General features: G+C 39.5%; 1 protein-coding gene across 1 annotated transcript in view; it reads right to left on the bottom strand.

The window, feature by feature from the left end:
- Positions 1-22,438, bottom strand: part of ClpX (Caseinolytic protease chaperone subunit) — a 60,190-nt gene that overhangs the window by 36,759 nt on the left and 993 nt on the right. Inside the window, exons 2-3 of the mRNA XM_074104396.1 lie at positions 12,760-12,897; positions 5,705-5,906 (exon numbers count right to left, since the gene is read on the bottom strand). Coding sequence (XP_073960497.1) covers positions 5,705-5,906; positions 12,760-12,897 — 340 coding nt within the window. The remainder of the gene's footprint in view (positions 1-5,704; positions 5,907-12,759; positions 12,898-22,438) is intronic.

The following is a 22,438-nucleotide window of genomic DNA, read 5'->3' as shown; positions in this document are numbered from 1 at the left end:
CCATACGTTGTGTCTATGTTAAGCATCGCGGCAATCATATGATATAGTACCTACTATAGGCTTGGCTGTTTCCGTGTTTTTCTTCAAACAAATAATTTTAGGGTTAGTCGTTCTTGATGCCTGTCCGTCAATCTGTTGGCAACCCCAACACTAAGGTACAGCACTATCTCGACTGTCGATTCTTTGTTAGAATTAAGTTTTATTCCCTTCCCTTCTCTGTGCACCTGTGCGAGCGCAATACACGTTTCCGAGTGAGAATACAATTTTTATTTATTAAATCCCCAGCACGCCTTAAGCTAGCCCTATCAAATCAACAAAATACAGTGCCTGCTCATCACAATCGGGCTGAAATTTAAATCAAACACTCAGGCCTGCTGGGCTACTACGAAACTCGAAACTCGAACTTCGTAACCCATCCCGCTGACGCTTATACTATTTAATACGAGATCGAGAGGGACGGTACGATACGAACTTTGAGTTTCGAGTTTCGTAGTAGCCCGGCTGCTACCCGTTGGGAGTAGGGGAAAAAAAGTCAACACAGTCAAATCAAACCATAGTCGTTAAAAAACTGTTTTAATACAAATTTGCAGCTTTGGCGTTAATTTTATTTTTGTATTCGGTAATTAACCACGGAATTAATTAAACAAAAACAATTATTTTGAACTGCCAAACAGTTAAAAATAAACATTATGCAAACAGTTACTACGGAGTGTTTTGCAATATAAATTGCCTGTTTTATGCAGATGTATAATACACGTTACGTAAAAATACAAGCGCCGCATAATAAGTAGTATTTTTAGGGTTCCGTAACCAAAATGGCAAAAACGGAACCCTTATAGTTTCACCATGTCTGTCTGTCTGTCTATCCGTCCGCGGCTTTGCTCAGGGACTATCAATGCTAGAAAGCTGTAATTTTGCACGAATATATATGTAAACTATGCCGACAAAATGGTACAATACAAAAATCAAAAATATTTTTTTTTACAGTGGGGGTGATTTTTTTTTCATCCAATCTTGAAGTGTGGAGTATCGTTAGATAGGTCTTCTAAAGATTTGTTTGCAAAACATTCAACTTTAAAGTGCAAATTTTCATTAAAATAGGGCGTCCCCCCCCCTCTAAAATCTAAACCGGTGGGTGTAAAATTAAAAAAAAATTCAGGATGGTAGTAAGTACATCAAACTTACAAGGACAACTATAACGGTTAAGTTTTCTTGAGAATTATTAGTAGTTTAAGAGTAAATACCAGCCTAAAGTATAAATCTAAACTTGGAATATCCGCACAAAATATAAAATCCTTAGAAAAATATTACTTAATTTTTTCGTAATGGCTACGGAACCCTATTTCGGGCGTGTCCGACACGCTCTTGTTCTCCGGTTGTTTATTCTTCATTTTAGAAGGGATTGTGCATATCGTGATCGCTTGAAGTATCTTCTATGTGAAACAGATTCAGCTCTTGAACTGTTACGGAGCCTTTGCCAGACACTGTGAGCTGTCAAATCTGATATTTTGAGAACGAAAATTTATTACACCTACGAATTCACAGAATCTATACAAAATAATCATTCGTCCTTTATCAGCCACCGAGTGGAATGCTCTGTCAGCAACCTAGTCCATATTGAAAATACAAACTGAAATTTAGATGCATAGAAAAACCAGAAAAACAAGACCAGCGCTGGGAATCGAACCCAGGTCCTCGGCATTCCGTGCCACGTGCTATACCACTACACCACCACTGGACAAGTAACCTTAAAAGTCACAAATAATTTGGAATTGAAATAAAAAATACAAAAAGATTCCAAAAAAAAACAAACTTAACTAGTCCATATTGTCCAATAAGTTATATTGACACCGTTTTCAAAATCAATCACGATTTTTCCCGCAAACTAACACACACGTCACGATTTAACCTGATTTCGTGGAAACCGTTAAAGTACACGATACTGTCCAAAAACTGACAATGTCGAGTCGGATACATACAAAAGCAAGCCTTAAAACTAACTTAGTTTTTCATACAAGGTATTTTTAACCCCCCACGCAAAAAGAGGGGGAGGTTAATACTTTAAAAAATACAACATATGTATTTTATGATTGGCTTTTTGGAGTCTTTTTGTATTTTTTATTTCAACTCCAAATTTGTTAGTTTTACGGGTATCCCGTGAAACCATATCGAAAATACAAACTGAGACATGGATGCACAGAAAAACCAGAAAAAGAGCGCTGAGCGCTGGTCTCTTTTTCTGGTTTTTCTGTGCATCCATGTCTCAGTTTGTATTTTCGATATGTATTTTAGTTTCGTGTTAACCTTAGCGGTCCCCCGACACCGACGACGCTTACATAAAAAAATATTACTAGATACTTAATTATACTAAATTAACTTACGCTAATTTTGCGGGAAATCACCATAGTCCCCGCGGGATAGGGATAAACGAATTCTTCGCAGATGAAGTCGCGGGCAACAGCTAGGTAGTGCATACTTAATTATTTTTTACTTTTTAGTTGTCTTTTTGAGCTGCATTTTTTTTTTCGGGCGTTTTTATTTTTATTAATGCGGGCGTTTTTTTATTGTGAACTAAATCATTTGCAAATCACTTAAATATTTTCATACTTTTTGAGAGGTCTTGCCAAATTTCATAATTCTGCGTTAATAGGAAGCACCTATAGGTTTCGATTTCTACAGCTTTTGTATGAAAACAAATTAACAACAGATTCCATCTTTTGGTCTCGTCAACTAAGAAACCCTATTTATTTAACCCCCGACCCGACGCAAAATGTGTGTGGCTGTCTGTGGCACCGTAGCTCTTAAACGGGTGGACCGATTTGAATGCGGTTTTTCTTTAATTTGAAAGCAGGTTTTCTATCGATGGTTTTTAGACATGTTTCATCAAAATCGGTTCAGCCGTTTTTGAGATTTTGAACTTTGAAGTAACAAAGTCGGGGGTATTCCAACTTTTTGTTGGTTATTTAAAAGCAGGGTCTGTAGACCTGCTTGCTGGTATTATTAATTTCAACTTGAGACCTCCACACCTTCCAGAGAAAAAGGGTCGAGAGAGAGACGGCCATTGAAGAAGATTTTATAGTCGGGTCGGGTGCACCGTCGTGCAGTTGTTAGCACACTCGGAGCGTATAGCCGGAAGATGCGGGTTGGAATCCTGTTCGGTGCACCCGAAAATTCCATTCTCAAAAAGCTTAGATTTTACAGTGGATTTAACCCCTTTCGTGCATTAAGAGAAGTCTCTTCGTTCCATTCTCCATACAAACGTAGTCCCGGTCTCATTTGAAAACTAGGCAACAGAAATAGATGAAATTTTGTAAGTATGGACTAGACGTAATTCAAACGGAGCTCAAAAGTCGACAAAAAAAAGATGTCAACTGCACGAGAAATACAGACAATAAAGCATTTTTATAAAAATCAAAAAACTACAGGCATAGAAAATATAATGAATATCTTGATTGTAAAATATCATTGATTTCTGTGCTATACTTTTCGTATAATATGAGGACAACGAAACCCAAAACTCAACCGCCCAAATCATGAAAAGCTTACAGCTATCTCGATATAAATTTCGGACGTCGTTGCGGAAGGCATGGGGGGGACGGATGCGAGCGCTTATGTCACGAGCGATAAAGACAGCAATATCACAAACGAATAAATAACGCGGCCGCGCGGCCGGCAGGGAAACTTCTCTTAAAATCTGCCACAGCGGAGCGTGAAAAAATATCTGACACGTCCTATTGGCCCTAGAAATAAAACAGTATCAGACATTCATCCACCCTTTGCTGTGTCAGATATTGAAGCTGGTGACTGTACGGAACCCTAAAAGCAATACCAATCAAGCTTCATCAAGCCATAACGACTTTTTACCATACAAAGAGCAACAATTTCAGGTAAAAGTGTATTAAATAACATGCAGTTATAAATAAAGACATGAACATTAAGTTGCGCAAGAGTCGCGCGAGCGAAAGGTATTTACGAGAGAAGGGGACGGCCGCTGATACAACTGTTATATTATGGTCTGTCCGAGCAGCAGGGCTACTAAGAAACTCGGAAACTCGAAGTTCGTATCGTACGGCGTACCGTCCCTCTCGCTCTCGTATTAAATAGTATAAGTGTCAGAGGGACCGCACGACACGAACTTCGAGTTTGGTAGTAGCCCTGCTGAATCATCGTCATTGCTTTGGTTTAAATACCCACTTCATCATCATCATCATCATCATCCCAGCCTATACCTATACGTTCCACTGCTGGGCACAGGCCTCCTCTCAGAATGAGAAGGCTTGGGCAGTAGTTCACGCGCGGGCCCAGTGCCGATTGGGAACTTCACACACACACCATTGAATTGCTTCGCAGTTCAGTGCAGGTTTCCTCACGATGTTTTCCTTCACCGTAAAGCTCGTGGTAAATTTCAAATGTAATTCCGCACATGAATTTCGAAAAACTCAGAGGTGCGAGCCGGGGTTTGAACCCACGCTCCTCTGCTTGAGAGGCCATAGGTCAAACCACTCGGCCACCACAGTTATTTTTAACCCCCGACGCAAAAAGAGGTATGTTATAAGTTTGACCGCATGTGTGTCTGTCTGTCTGTGGCACCGTAGCTCTTAAACGGCTGGACCGATTTGAATGCGATTTTATTTATTTGAAAGCAGGTTTTTCTAGCAATGATTCTTAAACATGTTTTATCAAAATTGGTTCAGCCGTTTTTGAGATATTCAACTTTGAAGTGACAATGTCGGGGGTTTTCCAACTTTTTTTTGGTTAGGTTATATCTCTAAACTTAATTAGGAATCTAGCATAGCCTATTATTTTTATTAGCAATAGCAATACACTTTGCTCAACTAAATGTGACGTCAGATTGTATTGTAACGATTCTGACGCGTAAAGCCTAAATAACCCCCGACGCAAAAACAGGGGTGTTACAAGTTTAACGCATCGTAGCTCTTAAACGAATGGACCGATTTAGATGCGTTTTTTCTTTCAAGTGAATGCGAGTTTCCTCGCGATGGTTCTTAGCTGTTGGATTTGATCGTTTCAGCCGTTTTGGAGTTACCTACTGAACTTTGAAAGGATAATAACCCCGAGGGTTGGCTGGAAGAGATCACTTTTAAGCGATCATCATCATCATCATCAGCCGGAAGACGTCCACTGCTGGACAAAGGCCTCCCCCTTAGAACGCCACAATGAACGACAACTCGCCACTTGCATCCACCGGTTTCCCGCTACTCTCACGATGTCGTCAGTCCACCTGGTGGGAGGCCTGCCAACGCTTCGTCTTCCGGTTCGTGGTCGCCACTCGAGGACTTTTAAGCGATAATACCGCCTATTGTCTACTCCTATCTGTGTTGCTATTTTTTTTTTTAGTACTAATTTATGGTGTACAATAAAGAATATTTGTATTTTTATCATCATTATCATAACATATAAATAAGCTAACTATAACATTCATACGCAAGATGACAGATAGTGCTCTCTAAGCATAGACTTAAAGATAACTAACTAACTTGTACTAGAAAGAAAAGAAAGAAAGAAAGAAAGGTTTATTTTGCCTCCATGTACAACCTAAAAACTAAGACTAAAACTAGCACTAAAACTATGTTACTTGGTGACACGGCAGATACCAAAAAGGATCTGCACTCAGCATGTGTTGCCGCACATTATGTGCAGCAACGCTGGTTTCCTGTGGAGCCCAAAGTATTAGTAGACTCACCTGTAAAATCCAGACTTATTGTCGGCGTTGTCTTTGATACTTTTCTTGGTGTCCACCTCGCTGAGCACCACGAAGAAGTGGTGGCACTTGTCGCACTTGACGAAGCGTGTTGAGCTGACGAAGGTCTCCACGTGGGTGCACGGGTCCCCGCACTTGGGACACGTGAGGACGCCGGACCCGCCTTTCTTGCCGCCTGAAGAGCCTGCGGAGGATACTGACGGTTATTACCGGCATAGCAAAGCGAATGAGGGCTATCGTTTTTTGCCTTACTAGATGGCGCCACTGTTGCGTGAGGTTTTTAAGCGGGGCTTTCAAAGTCTGTTATTACGGGCGTGAAAACAAAGTTTAGATTAAATTCCTATTTAATACACCTTAAAACCGTACCATAAAAATATCGAGCAACCACAGTGTTGCGTAGTCCCGTTAAGTTCGGAAAAAGGGGAGGACAAAAGTTTCCGAAAGACAAAACTGTCTCAAAACACAGACATTCATTGTCCCGTAACGCATAATTGCCATAATTAATTTCAGGTAATGCAAAATATTCATAAAATTATTCCAATTATAAATAAACCCGCGTAGCTCACCCAAAAACTATGAAATTTGACATTTCGGAAACATCACGCTACACTAGCGCCTCTAGCGGCAAATTCATACGAGATAGCCCTCATTGGCTCGTTGAAGTGGCAATGGGCAGGCCATATAGCACGGAGAACGGATGGCCGTTGGGGCCGTAAAGCCGCTTCCAATCGAGGCAACTGGAAGTCTGTGGGGAGGCCTATGTCCAACAGTGGACGTCCTATGGCTGATATGATGATGATGATGACCAAGTCAAAAATATCTATACACCTTTATGCCACTAAACATAAGGTCGATATATCGCACATTGAGAACGAGACTGTCACTATATATGTCAACTTGCAAAATAACTATGCGTTAAAAAAAAACAGTGCAATTTTGAGACGACAGGTTTTGTTTAATGACAGTCTCGTTCTCAAGGAGCGATATACAATACAAATTTTGACGCTATGGCTGTATATATATTTTTGCATTCGACTGTAACATGTTTTTTTTTTACCATTGCGTCGGCATAGTTTTTTATTATGAGTGGGAGGCTAACGAGCAAGCAGGTCATCTGATGGGAAATGATCACAGCTGCCCATGAGTACCAACAACTCACGGAGTGATTAGTCTGTTGCCGGCCTTTCAAGAAGGTAAACACTGCTGACGGAATACAGCGCAGCTATGCAGTCGTTGCTACAACTAGTATATATCCGTGCAAAATTACAGCTCTCTAGCACTGATAGTTCCTGAGCAAAGCCGCAGACGCACGGACACACAGACGGGCATGGCGAAACTATAAAGGTTCCGTTTTTGCCATTTTAAAGAAAGAAAGAAAGATTTATTTGGTTCCATCAGTACCACCACCGTACAGTAATAAGACTAAAACTAACAATAAAAACTAAATGAGGGCTATCGCGTATGCAATCGCCACTAGGGCTATGCGGTATTGGGCTTGATGGCAATACCGGTATTATTCCGGTATTCAAATTTTGAAAACCGGTATCCCGGTATTTCGGTAATTTTTCGGTATTTTCCATATTTTCCCTTTATTTTTCTTTCTTTCTGTATAAGTCTGTTGTTTTGTTGAAATATAACCAATATACATGAAAAGCAATTAATAAACTTCCCTTTTAATGAGCAAGTATTAAAATAAAAAACTTAAGTTGTTAATTGTTAACTAATACTTATATAATATGGAATTGGATTCTCTAATTCTTCGGTGAAAATTGTTTCACCGATTATTAGTTCCCAACCAAATTTTCGCATAATTTCTTTCGCTTGTACGAGGCTCATTAAATATCCAGTTCAAGCTTGAAAGGTCTCTACTGATGAAATCTTCGCTCCGCCCGGAACCAGCTCAGCTCCAAAATCCCCGAGAGCTTTCAGCTCAAACTTCAAAGCCATTTCGAATGCCTAGGTAGCGGCGTGGACGATTACAACGACGGGTTTGTGGAAGCTGTCCATACGATCGGATCTAACTCCTTCAAAACCCGCCGTACTAGAACTAATAAGCTCTCGCGCTCTGGCCTTAGGCTCATGGATCTCTGAAGCGCGATGTACGCCGATTTAATACTAATAAATAGCATTGAAGAGGCTATTGAGCGTATCAGAGGCTCTAAGGTGTTTACCAGGGATCTGTCTGTAAGTCAAAGCCGGTTAATGAAGTTGAAGACCGACGACGGCAGAATCATTTCATCCAAACCTGAGCTGTTGGGGGAAAACGAGAGGTTTTATGGATAGCGACACGACAACCCGAACACCCGTCGAAAATCTAGCTAAAGACCCGAGGGCTAGATTAACCCGACACTATCACGAAGACATCCCAGACGTCAGCCTGTACGAGATTAGTATGGCCCTCAAATAGCTTAAGAATGACAAAGCCCCGGGTGACGATGAAATTACAGCCGAACTCTTGAAGGCGGGTGGTAAACCAGTCCTTAAGGACCTTAAGACGCCGTTTAGTTCCGTCCTCCACCAAGGGGGAACACCAAAAGCATGGAACAGAAGACAGTGGTGGTGCTCATCTTCAAAAAAGGTGATAACACCTTGCCGAAGAATTATAGACCCATCTCACTTCTCAGCCATGTTTACAAGCTGTTTTTCAGGGTCATCACAAATCGTCTCGCAAGCAGGTTTGACGATTTACAGCCTCCTGAACAAGCCGGATTCCGAAAACCTATAGTAACGTAGACCACATGTACGTTGCGGCAGGTTATACAGAAGACCGAAGGGTATAACTTCCCCCTTTGCCTTGCATTTGTGGACTACGAGAAAGCCTTCGATTCGATCGAGACTTGGGCTGTGATGCAGGCTCTCCAGCGGTGCAGTTGACTACCGGTATATCGGAGTGTTGAAGTGTCTAGTGTCTGTACAATAACGCCACTATGTCCGTCCGATTACATGACCAGAGCACGAAGCCTATTCCTTTGCAGCGGGGAGTCAGACAAGGAGATGTGATCGCTCCGAAACTGTTCACCGTTGCATTGGAGGATGCTTTTAAGGTTCTGGACTGGAAAGGACGAGGCATCAACATTAATGGCGGGTACTTCACTCGCCTTCGATTCGCCGACGATGTTTTAGTTATGGCTGAGACCATGGAAGACTTCAGTGCTATGCTCGCCGACCTCAGCAGTTTCCGACCGAGTTGGCCTAAAAATGAACATGGGACGAAAGTCATGTCTAACTAATGTCCATGTTGTGCCAACTCCCGCAATAGTCGGGGGCTCTGCGCTCCAAGTTGTTGACGACTATGTATACCTGGGACAAACGGTCCAGTTAGGTAGGTCTAACTTCGAGAAAGCTTACACTACAAATAAGCAAAGCAAACTTGTGCGCGGTAAATTTGAAATTTGAAAGTAGATTTAAGAGGTAAGTAACTTCAAAAGCCATAAGTCTGAAGACAAGTTATTAAAAGTGCTTTCTTGTTTCAAATTAAAGTCGACTATTACTATTTTAAGCACAAGTCAAAATACCGAAAAACCGGTTTTGTAGATACTTAATACCGGTATTAAAAGAGGGGAAAAAATGACCGGTATCCCGGTTTTTCGGTAATACCGAATACCGGTATCCATGCCCTAATCGCCACTAGAGGCGCTAGTGTAGCGTGAGGTCTCCGAAACGTCAAATCTCATAGTTTTTGGGTGAGCTACGCGGGTTTATTTATAATTAGAATAATTTTGTGAATATTTTGCAATATCTGAAATTAAATATGGCAAATATGCGTTCCGGGGCAATGAATGTCTGTGTTTTGAGACAGTTTTGTCTTTCGGAAACCTTTGTCCTCCCTTTTTTCCGAACAAAACGGAGGCTATGCAACACTGTGGCATGCTCGCTATTTTTATGGTACGGTTTTAAGTTGTATTAAATATGACTTTAATCTAAACTTTGTTTTCACGCCCGTAATAACAGACTTTGAAAGCCATACATAAAAACCTCACGCAACAGTGCAACATCTAGTGAGACAAAAAACGATAGCCCTCATTACGTGGTGACACGACAGGACACCAAAAAGGCTGCACTCAACATGTGTTGGTTTTCTGTGGAGCCCGCACGTTAAATACATACGTATGCATGAGCCAGTTCCTTTGTCCCAGTCGAAAGACGGAGAATGAGAAAAAATAAAATTATGATAGCCAACAAGAACAACATTATTTGTAATCTGTAAACAAGAATATGACGATTGATATGATTTTGGCTGCGGAACTCTAAAAATAGACAACAGAAGCGAATTGGATAAGTTATTGTTTACATGACGATGCCGTAATATAAGTCGTCTAATATAAGGAGTCTCAGGAAGTCAACATTTATTACGTGAGTACGTGACTACATCAACATTTTCCGACCCGTTAACTTGCCGAAGTATTTAATTGTAACGATGGAAACTTTTGGATTTACCTACGGCAGAATTTGACTTGCATAACATGTATAACTTTCTGATCGTATTATCCTCATAGTCGATTTAGTTTTAGGCAGTGTGTGTGACCATTTTAAAAAGTCTGTGATGTTTCAAATAACATTATAATAATAATAAAATTTATTCAAATTCCTTCGGTACAAAATAACATAATACAATATTTCACTTAAATACATACTTAAATACTTACATTACATAGGGGAACAAAAAAATCACCTCCATTTTTTACCGCTAAGGGGTATTTTATAATTCTAAAAGGAACCACACAGCAAGTAGGTACAGTCAAGTGCAAAGATATCGGCACATCCAAAGTTGTACACGACCTTAATTTTAAGTGCATAAAGTCGTGTAAGTATACATATTTTTGCAACATTGGCCGAGTCGATATTTTTGCACTTGACTCTACATAAATATGATATGGTCTTGGGTCGTCCCATTCGTTTTTAGTCAAGTTCTTAATTCGTCTCATTCTGATTTCGTCATCTATTCTTCATTCGTTACTTTCGGTGGTAGTCTTTGTCGTCTTTGGTCATATTCGTTGTTTGTCTTTTTCTTATTCCGGGCCATTCTGCTATTAGTCTTCATATTTTTTGGCCATGATCGGTGTTAGTATATCTCTTTTTTAGTCTCATTTGTTATTCGTCCTATCGTCTTTGGTCTTATTCCAAGTTCGTGGTTTTCTTATTTGGCCTCTTTATAAATTGATATCATTCTTTATTGGACACATACACGTTGAGTGGCCAGTAACGTAATAGCGGAGGTTGTATAACTAAAGCGCGAATTGAGACGAAAACCGAACAAGACGAATTATGTATAGAATGGACCTAAAAACGAAAGTGACTTACTGCTAATGGGACCAACAACGAACGTGTCGAAAAAAAATGTGACGAGTAACGAATGAGACTAACAAATAAAAAGACTAACACCGAACATGTCAAAAGAGGAAGAGAGCTTCGAATGAACCTGAATAAGAACAAGACAAACAACAACTATGACCCAAGACGACAATGATTAAGAGAGAAAGTGACGAATAAAGAATGGATGACGAAAGCAGAATAAGACGAATTAAGAACTTGACAAAAAACGAATGGGACGACCCAAGACGATACCATAAATATACCTACCAAAAAAAAAATGATTTGGGTTCATGTTTGGGTTGATGATGAGGTTAAGAGGTAAGAAACATTAAAAACCCTTAGTAGTGTAGTTACAAACTTGTCCACATTTTACTGGCATCAAATGTACTCAACTAAACTAAATAAAATAGATATAAAATTACTGCTTCCGTCCAGTATGCCCCCTCTGAACAAAATGATCACAAACAAGAAACAACGTGACAAAGAAAACTTTACATTCAAACACATTGAAACGTTTAAAATAATTAACTAGAACTTTTAATATGCTGATTTGAACACTGGCGATAGCGACCGGCCAATTTGAAGGACAAGTACGTATAATATTAAATAAGCAGGGTCAATTATATCGTCTACATAACGTTATAACGCGCCAAGGGCAAGGTGACCCGAATAGTTCGATGTCTAGTTGAGTTGAGATCCATTTAGAATTCGGTCATATAATGTGTGACGGGCGGGGCACAAAGCAAACTGCGGTTAGAAACTAATTAATTTACCCCCTGTTTTACCATCCATTGATTAAATTTATTTGACTGATAAATGCAATGCAGTCTCTATTTGTTTTGTTCGAATGGACAGAGACGGCATCACATTAAAGGCTATACCCGTGTAAGGGAACAAAATATGACGATTTCACTGGAATAATTTAAACAGAGGGCCTACTCTGAAATTCGAAAATCGATGTTCGTATCGTACCGTCCCTCTCACTCTCGTATTAAATAGGTAGTATAAGTCTCAGAGGGACCGAAAGACATGAACTTCGATTTTCGAATTTCGTAGTAGCCCTACAGGGCCTTACTACAGCGTTCTCTAAAATGATCGAGTAAGTAAATGTTCGTAGCAATGTTTGGCTCATGCGCGGCTCTGTTCGCTATTCAGTTCGACAACTTTAAAAACAGCGACTGCCCGATGTTCTGTTACAACTGAATGCTCAAGTTTTTCAAGTTTCGAGTTGCTACGGTCAAGAACTTTAATTCACGAGCCACCATGGAACCATTTCACAGTACACGTCACAGTGACATCGCATTAATTAACAAGGAAAATCGTAATGTCTTTTCTTTTGAAAAGGTTCAGGCTTATGAATTAAATTCCTTGACCGTACTTGGAGCGGCGTAGGGACGCGTGACTGGTTCTGCTGTGTGGACACGAGTACTCCAAGTGTAGGTACTCGCTGACATCAGAGTTGACGGCTTTTAAGGCGACGGAGACCACACAGACCAGCCGCAGTGGTCTGTGGCAACTGCCAACTGAACGCCACCAAGAAGCGGCGTGTAGAGCGTTTTCTCTGTTCATTGCGTGTATGGCCAGGCAAACGCTGAGCGGCAAGCCTCTCGGCCGCTCAATGATGAACGGAGAACACGCCCAGCCCGCCATGCCAGTGCTTGAAGCGGCGTAGTGACCACTGCTTTTGCTACAAGGACACAAGTATCTACTCTAAATGCACTCACCGTCACCAGGGCTGACGGCCTCTTTAGGCGTGTGCGGAGGCCCCGGCGGCTGCTCTGTGGGACTCTTGCAGAGTACTGCGCAGGTGCTGACGGAGCGGGGGTGGGAGCGGCGTAGAGCACGGCATGACTGTGCGCCAGCTGCGAACAAATGTAATAGTTAAAACAATCAAATAATAATAAAATCATTTATTGCCACAGAAAATAAGACTACAACGTAAGTAGGTGGCAATGGGCTCAGGCTCAGCATAAGCTTGCAGCGCTGATTTTCAGCCTGCGCCCGTTAAATAAAGGTAAGGTAGCACTAAGCTTGTCAGTGCTCTCTCACTCTATGGAGTGAAATAGAATACTTTTCTATCGGTATCGGAGTCACGGGCTAAATCTCCTGCTATAAATGCAAATGCGTTCTGTCTTTCTGTTACCTCTTTAATGCAGAAAGCGCTGAAGCGATTTAGTCCAAATGTGGTAAGTATAATAAAAAATAACAAAGACGAAGCGCATCGAAATTCAGCAGTGGGAGAGTGGGACCCGTGACGACACGGGAAACTTTAGTTGGCTGACGCGTGTCTGTGGCGTTAAAAACCAACATTAAGCATTTAGCAAAAGCACATAGAGTTTTAGCACTCATACGCTCCAATTACAGTGTCAAACAATGGAGGTGTTTTAAAACAATGGGCTTGTGGGTTTTCACTTGGCCACGTAAACTGCCTTTGGCCGACTAAGTATTGTTAGTACGAAGCTTTCTTGTTTGCAAACATGCCATTGTTATTCTCATCAATGTGTATGTTGATGACATTGTGCCTATTGCAGTGTGGTGTCGTTTTGAGTTATGGTCTTATGGTTTGATTGGGCTTATTTCCTTCTTTCTCTTTTACCCGACTGCCCGTAGGAGGATTATGTTTTTTTTATGAAACAATAATAATAATAATATCATCATTGTTGAATTATTGTTGTTGTATGTGGATGAAATTATAGTGCTTACCTACTGCAAAAAATGTTATAATAGTTTTCAGCTACCTTTTTCAAAGAAATATATCAGAAGTCGTGGACTAAAAGTTTTATTTTAACGCTCGATTTAAATGAAAATTTGCACTTTAAAGTTGAATATTTCGCAAAAAAAATCAATGAATCGAAAAATCGTCTTTCAAACCCCTAATGGTTTTAAAATACCTATCCAACGATACCCCACACTATAGGGTTGGATGAGAAAAAAAACACCCCCAATTTACGTCTATGGGAGGTACCCTAAAAAATTTTTTTTTTACTTTTTTATTGTACCATTTTGTCGGCATAGTTTACATATATCCGTGCAAAATTACAGCTTTCTAGCATTGATAGTCCCTGAGCAAAGCCGCGGACGGACGGACAGACAGACAGACATGGCGAAACTATAAGGGTTCCGTTTTTGCCATTTTGGCTCCGGAACCCTAAAAACGGCAAAAAAATCACATCCTTGAAATATTTATTTTATTCTATTTTTAGTATTTTTTGTTATAGCGACAACATAAATACATAGTCTGTTCAAATTTCAACTATCTAGCTATCACGGTTCATAAGATACAGCCTGGTGACAGACGGACAGACAGACAGACAGACAGACGGACGGACATCGGAGTCTTAGTAATAGGGTCCAGTTTTTAACCTTTGGGTACCTGCAGAACCCTAAAAAGGAAATACAACACAATGAAATTGAAATTCGTGAGTAAAATTACCATTAAAAGAAAACTAATTTTCTTTAGGACTTTCCGAGAAAATACACAAAATTTTAAAAAGTACACTGCTTCGTTAATTGGTACGTACGTCATACGTTTTCTTGTGAACGCTTTGCTCGGTTTTGCTTTGAGAATGAGCTCGTAAAGAGTTCGAAACGCAACGATTTATGTAAAAGAGGAGGGTGGGTAGGGTACTGCATGACGTGATGATACAATTATATGTGTCGTATAGACGTAGCCATTGTGCACGTGTGGTAGCGGTGAAGCTGGGTGAACTGGTAGTAGTTCATTGATAGAATCTATTGATCAAAATGTGATGTTTAATCACTAATCAATCATGGATATTGACGTGCTACAAGTTAATCGATTAAGTTATAGTTATATCACCAATCATGTGAACCCTAAAAGGCCCTCAGCCTTTAGGGTCACTGTTGGCGCATGCGCGATCAACCAGTTTCGTTAACTGCGCATGTCAAGGCGGATTAATAATGTCAAGGCGATTTAACACTGGTTTATATAAAAAACGAAACAAAATTGGTTTTGTTTTCGATTTGGGTTATTGGTGAGTAGCAACAGCCGGACCCTACAAATAATAATTCCTCATTATTATTATTTGAGAGAATTATTATTCGTAGGCCGGACCACAAATAAATAATTTTGTTACAATTGTAACCAGGCAGCCAGGGCTAGGCCGAATTCGTTAGTGTTCGCAATATAGTGGACATGACTCCAAAATTAATTAAATAATTAATCAATTGATTAATTTCATACCTGAGGTTTATTTTTCCTAGTAAATAAATAAAATAAAACAGAGATTTTTTATAATGTAAATTTGTTAAAGAAAACAAATATTTTTTCCAAATTTTTCTTTGATCAGTAACCTATTTCTATTCCAACGACAACAGCTGCTTTATTATTTACATTTTACCGCGGTAATTATTTTAAAAGCATGTGTAAATAAATGAATGAATTAAATTATTACTTCCAGGAACTTAAGTGTAATTTCAAGAAATTAACGAATTGATTGACTTAATTAATTTTAGAGCCATGTCCACAATTTTGCGAACTAATTAATCCGTCGAGATATTGAACCTTGAAATATACAACGCGGGGGTTTTTCAAATGTTCGAAGTTGATTAGCTTGCAAGCCGAAATTAGCGCGCGTACTCCTACTAGGTAAGAGTACGAATAAGTATCATCGGCCAGGGTTGAAAAATTAAAAAAAATTTAGATAATTATCCGTTTCATCATCATCATCCCAGCAACAACGTCCCACTGCTGGGCACAGGCCTCCTCTCAGAACAAGAGGGCTTGGGCCATAGTTCCCACGCGGGCCCAGTGCGGATTGGGAACTTCGCACGCGCCATTGAATCGCTTCGCAGGTTTGTGCAGGTTTCCTCACGATGTTTTCCTTCACCGCAAAGCTCGTGGTAAATTTCAAAAAGAAGAAAGAAGAAGCCGTAAAGTAAAGAAAGAAGCCGTGGTGGCCTAGTGGTTTGACCTATCGGCTCTCAAGCAGAGGGTCGTGGGTTCGAACCCCGGCTCGCACCTCTGAGTGTTTCGAAATTCATGTGCGGAATTACATTATCCGTTTGTTACCCAACAATTATAATGTGTTACACTATTATAATAAAAATATTGTTATAAAAAGTACATTTGTCATGTTCAAATAGGTACACCTAATTTTCTAACAGGTGTGCCGCAGCATGAATCAGCAGGAGTGATAAAGCCCAATAGATAGGTAAGGCAGACGACTATAGGTCACTCAGGTAATGTTTCAAACTGGTAGAATTTATATTCATGGTTTTTGTAGTCGGTATTTTTTTTTACTTTATATTTTTTCTCTGCTAAGACTGCTAAGCTAAAATGGGACTGGGCTGGACACGTCTGTCGCATGCACCCACAAAGGTGGGCTCGCACAGTTACTTGGCGGGTGCCGGAGATGGCGGGACGATCTGGACACGTACGCAAAGGACTGGCCTGACATTGCGTCAGAACGAGAGTTGTGGAGGTCGAGAGGGGAGGCTTTTGCCCAGCAGTGGGACAATATACAGGCTACTAAAAAAAATAAAAAATATATTTTTTCTCGCTTTTTAATGGAACCAATCTAAGTTACAACATGTTATTGCAAATTGCTCTTCACTTCTTACAAAAGATTGCGCTTTTCAGAATTATTATGTATCACGTTGAAAATTTAATCCTATAGTATCTTGATGGAACCCATATTTATACATGCGCTTGCGACCAAGTGCCGATGGCGTCGGACCACACGTTGCTTTCACTATAGTTTCTTAATGTAATACAATACATATAAACACTTAAACGGTTCCCGTCCCTGAGGCGACAAGCTGTATTAAAGCTATTATGGCAGCGGTCGTAACGATGCCGTATGGCCAACTGTTATATCACAATCTTAACACAGATCGTGTACGGCGATGACACGATGATTACATACATAACATACATAAAACCACGCCTCTTTCTCAACGGGGTAGGCAGAGACTACATCCTTCCACTTACTACGATTCTGGCATACAACTCTCGCTTCCTCTATATTCATCAATCTTTTCACGCATGCACGTCGGTTTAGAGTACTCCTGACCCGACCTTTCTTCAGATCGTCCCCGATTTTATCGTGGTACGTTCGTCTAGGCATTCCTCTCCCTACGTTCCCATTCATGCTCGTCTTATAGATCTGCTTAGATCATGACATGATGATTTAGAGGCCATAATACAACATTAATCCTACTAATATTATAAATTCGAAAGTTTGTGAGTATGAATTTGTTATACTTCCTTGCTAAAATAACTGCACGCATTCCTTTATGAAATTTGTTTTGTAAATATCTGAATCTGTAGAATCACACACATGTAAAATCCCGAAATCTAAAGCCGAATTTAGACCTGCAAGTAAAATCGTGCAAGTTGGAACATTGCGGCGCTCGATTGACCACTGCAAACTCGTTGGCTTGACGACCTCGCAATGTAATGCAACTTGCACTATTTTTCTTGCAAGTCTAAACTCGGCTTAAAAAACAATAAAGACATTAAGTTTTTCACGTTTGTTCTCCACACCACTTAAATGAAGAGAATGATACCTGCCGACAGGCGGGTGGAGGATGGATGCATAGCATATGGCTGTTGATCGCCAGGCGTGGAGAAATGGAGAGGAGGCCCATGTCCGAATATGATGGACGATACCTGAACCATATCGACATAAGCTACAGACTGGATGTTTCTTGCATTAAAACAGCACATAATTATTGTTCACGCTGCGGTGGTGAACGACTTTAAGTTAGTTTGATGACGTCCGTGACTGCACTGCAAAACAACTAAGTAGTCTAGTACCGTTAGGTACCTACATAGACGTCGACGCGCGACCATGACCTTGACATCTAGTTTCTTTGCACGATAGAATCAGGAGGACGGAAATTCGCCAAAGAACTGAAGTCATCGACATAGCTCGAAGAATAAGCAAGATGGGGTGGTAAAAGGCGGGCATCGCTCGAAGAACAGATAACCGTTGGGGAGAAAGGTCTTCGGTGGCGACCACGAAACGGAAGCGACAGCGTTGGCAGGCCTCCCACTTAAATTGAGGACATCGGGAGAGTTGCGGGCAGCCGGTGCATGTAAGTGGTAGGTATGTTGTCGTTTATTGTAGCGTTCTAAGGGGGAGGCTTTTGCTCAACAGTGGACGTCTACCAGCTGATGATAATTAATGCCATTTTAGAGTGTGACGTTCTAAATGTGATTATTAAACGATGTGTATTAACTCATCATCATCATCATCATATCAGCCGTAGGACGTCTACTTTTGGACATAGGCCTCCCCTATAGATCTCCATTTGCTTCGGGTGGAAGCGGCATGCATCCACCGTGAGCTTGCCGCTCTAACCAATTCATTACTCCATTTCGTTGGTGGACGTCCTACGCTGCGTTTACCGATCTATCAAACTACTAAATAATGCAGACGACCTCCGTCGTCCCATTTACAATAACTATAACGACACGTACGATTCATCATTATGATGCACTCACAGATAAGCACACCTACATTAGTTACTCTTATTAGACTGGCCTCGCATAACCACTGGCACTTTCACTTTCGTATTTTATCTGGATACGGGCAGCTAGGCTGCTAGTCAACTCAGAAAGTTACGTTTCGACCAGAAATTCTCGATACTAATACAAGTGAAACGTTTTTTCTTTTATTTTCGACAATTTGGATAGACGGTTTAGTTCATTGGATAGAAACTACCTGGGCTCATTTATATCTTCAGATCCAGATTTATCTCTAGTGGACCTTGACATATCGGCCTCAAAAATTACCCATGCAAAATGCTGAGTCAAGTTCCTTTTCGACATCATCAAATGTTTTTCTTTTCTGTAAATTGTGTATTATTATTTTAAGTTTGATGTCGAAATAAAGTTATGTCTATTGTCTTAATGCTAGTAGGTATCTTTCAAATTCAAAGAATTTATTCAATAAGCCACAATGGTTTTTTTTACACGTCTTTTTTTTATCGTCCCGAGGCCCACGTTAAATTTCGATTGTTAGAATTTGAAACTTAATGTCAACTAGTAAAAGTTGACATTTGCTTTGACGTAGGTATGTCCTAAATTTAGAACTTTGGGCCTGAGAAGGTTACTACCAGCAATTTCGGAAAGACTATCATTCGCAAAGTAAGATTTTGGCAGAAAGTCATTTTTTCAAAATAAATAATTACAAATAAAATACTGAAAACTAGAGTACAAAATTAAAGAAAAAATGTAAATAATACAGGGATATTATACCACTGAACGAGCAATTCTTGTATGCACACTATATTCGTTTCGGGGATTTCGGAAATGCCGATAACAATATCAATGCATACGGTAGGGTATATGACAACTTATGAATTTGCTATATCCTATAGCTTTTGCCCGCGACTTCGCCCGCGTGAAATTCGGTTATCGCGCGCTGTTCCCTCGGGAACTGTGCATTTTTCCGGGATAAAAAGTAGCCTATGTCACTGCCCCGTAAACTATCTATATGCCAAAAATCATCCTTCGCTCCGTTTTGACGTGAAAGATGGACAAACATACAAACACACACACTTTCACATTTATAATGCGGTGGCGCGCAGTGCGCTTGTTGCGGCAGCAGCCAAGTCGCGTTGCTCCTAGGAAGAAGGGCTACGAATTAGCCCAAAACATGTAGAGCTAAACTCGATTTAAGACGTGATTTATCCGTTACAATATCATTTAATATTTGTAAGTACGGATATAGTGACTTTTTATAAAATCTTAAGTGGCGCCGAAGCAGTAACGTTTCGTGTGCTCTGCCTACCCCATTTGGGAATAGAGGCGTAATGTTTGTGTGTGTGTGTGTGTGTGTTGTGTATAAAATCTAATATCCATACCTATATTTTTATAATCTTGAATTTAAAATCCTGTTTTATGTAATGGTTGCTTCAAAATTGTTTTTCCGTTCGATAACACGCATTGGCAAGATTTGATTTATAAAATAAATAAAAAATCAAAGTATTAATTAAATTAAAGCTACTTGAAGATCACTTTTTGTTGAATGATGTTATGTAATGTGCCAGAAGTGAGATAAACGAGATTAGAGATCATTAGAAGTTTGTTTTTGTTATTATGAAGAACCAGTTAACATTATGTCGAAAACTTGTTTTTGAATTTGCAAACTAAGTTTCCTATTTATTTATATTCTCAGTTGTGTAATTAATTTGAAAGAAAGAAAGAAAAGAAAATGCGTTTATTGCCAACAATTAGGTAGGTATATAATGCATATTACACAAGAAGGGAATTTACCCATCGCATCTCTATATAATCTCATCTAAGTATAACCTATTGCCTATCTAATTGTATTACTCACAATCAAAGTAGTTCCAAGTAATGAAGTATAGGTATCAGTAGCATGGAGAGAACTTTTTCGTAAGATGGCCTGAAGAGTAAGTTAGAGAAAGAGAGAAGAATTTACTTAACCATTTCAATATTTACAGAAAAATACATTAGAAGAAAAAAAGATGAACATCAAATGGTTTAAAGTAGACCCCACTCAGCATAATGTTATGGCAAGCCGGAACAGTTTTTCAGTGGGACCCATACCATACTTAAATTATATTTCCGGACTAGACCTACCTCCACACTGCTCACGAAATTGAACGAGGTTCGGCGAATATGATAGTGTGGAGAGGCACTTTGTCCTACTTCGTCCAACTCAGTCTGTACTTTTGGTTAACTTATTTATTTATTTATTCTGGAGAACCAGCAGCTAAAACATACAGTTCAGTTTCTAATATAAAGTTAAATGGTCAAACTATTGAATTTATAAAATCAACAGTAAAGTCAAAGTCAAAGTCAAAATATCTTTATTCAGTTTAGGCTATAACAAGCACTTATGAATGTCAAAAAAAAATCTACCACCGGTTCGGAAAAACCTCTGCTGAGAAGAATCCGGCAAGAAACTCAACGAGTATTTTTAGGAATAACGCTTGATTCTAAACTACAATGGGGACCTCACGTCACAGCAATCGCGGGTAGATTGAGCCCTGCTGCTTTTGCAGTTTGGAAATTTATTTCAGAATTTCATGCAGTCATTTAAGAATATTGTAAATCTGTTTAAAACAAAATATACCTCGTTGAGTTTCTTGCTGGATTCTTCTCAACAGAGGTTTTTCCGAACCAGTAGTAGTTTTTTTTTTGACATTCATAAGTGCTTGTTATAGCCGAAATTGAATAAAGATATTTTGACTTTGACAGATTAAAAATAACAATACACACAGAAAGCCAATAACAGGTTCTCACCGCTAATAGCAGTGTAGGTACAAATAGCAGTGGTGTAGCAGTATAGCACGCGGTAAGGAATACCGAGGACCTGGGTTCGATTCCCAGTACTGGTCTTATTTTTCTGGTTTTCTGTGCATCTATATTTCAGTTTGTATTTTCGATAACCCAACTGCCATAAATTAATTTTTAAATAAAAACTAATAAAAATACACACAAGTATGGTGAAATTTAGGACTAGGGTTAAGTGACTTAACATACAATTACAGCCACCAAATCATTTAAAATCATGACTTGTTCTAGTTCATGACTAAATCCCAGTATTTTTTTAAGACAGTCAGGTTTTTGAGTTTTTTCAAATGGGAGTTTATAAGTCTTATAAGTTTTTTTGCAGACACCATTTTGTAAAAATATAACCCTGTCACTCCAACATTTTGACGAATCTAATGATACCTTATATGTTGAAAACCATTCAGCTGTTTAGACTATAGAGAGGACCAAGAAATAGATATACACTTGGGAGCACAGAAATTGAGCCACCCTTGCAAATTTTTACATTTCCATGATAACACCTACAACCTAAGAAACATAAAAGTCAACGTAAAAATATGACTCCTTCCAGCAGTTGGGTAAAAATAGGGTATTTATAACCAAGTGTGAGTTGTATCTACAACTAATAGCAAACAAATAAAACCCCAGTTGGATCAAATGGTTACAGAAATTTTAACAGAGATTTGGTGTCTGATTGGAGATCGGTTAAAATATAGTAACTCGGTACAACATTTAGCTTGTGACAGTGGTAAACAATGTCTAATTTAACTAAACTAACTGCTTGATAGAGCCTAGCGAAGCTAACTCTGCAGAGAATAATATGGTAACACTGCAAATGTAACGCATATTATGTATGTGATTTGATATTAAAATACAGTGTTGCCAAATTACTCCGTTGCAGACTTAGCTTGGCCAGGCTCTATCTGTATATAGGTACTTTCATCATCCGAGCCTATATACGTCCCACTGCTGGGCACAGGTAGGTACTGGTATATAGGTACTTTACTGTACAGCAAAAAAAAAACAATAAAGCACACAATCTACAGTGATATTCTAATAAGTGTTTTGGTCAATGGTCTAAGAATCTAATAAGAAATTGATATGGACCCGTCCTTAGAATTACAATTTAT

This window comes from Choristoneura fumiferana, chromosome 21 (genome assembly GCF_025370935.1).
Source record: "Choristoneura fumiferana chromosome 21, NRCan_CFum_1, whole genome shotgun sequence".
Lineage (NCBI taxonomy): Eukaryota > Metazoa > Arthropoda > Insecta > Lepidoptera > Tortricidae > Choristoneura > Choristoneura fumiferana.
This window is presented reverse-complemented; position numbering and strand designations above follow the sequence as displayed.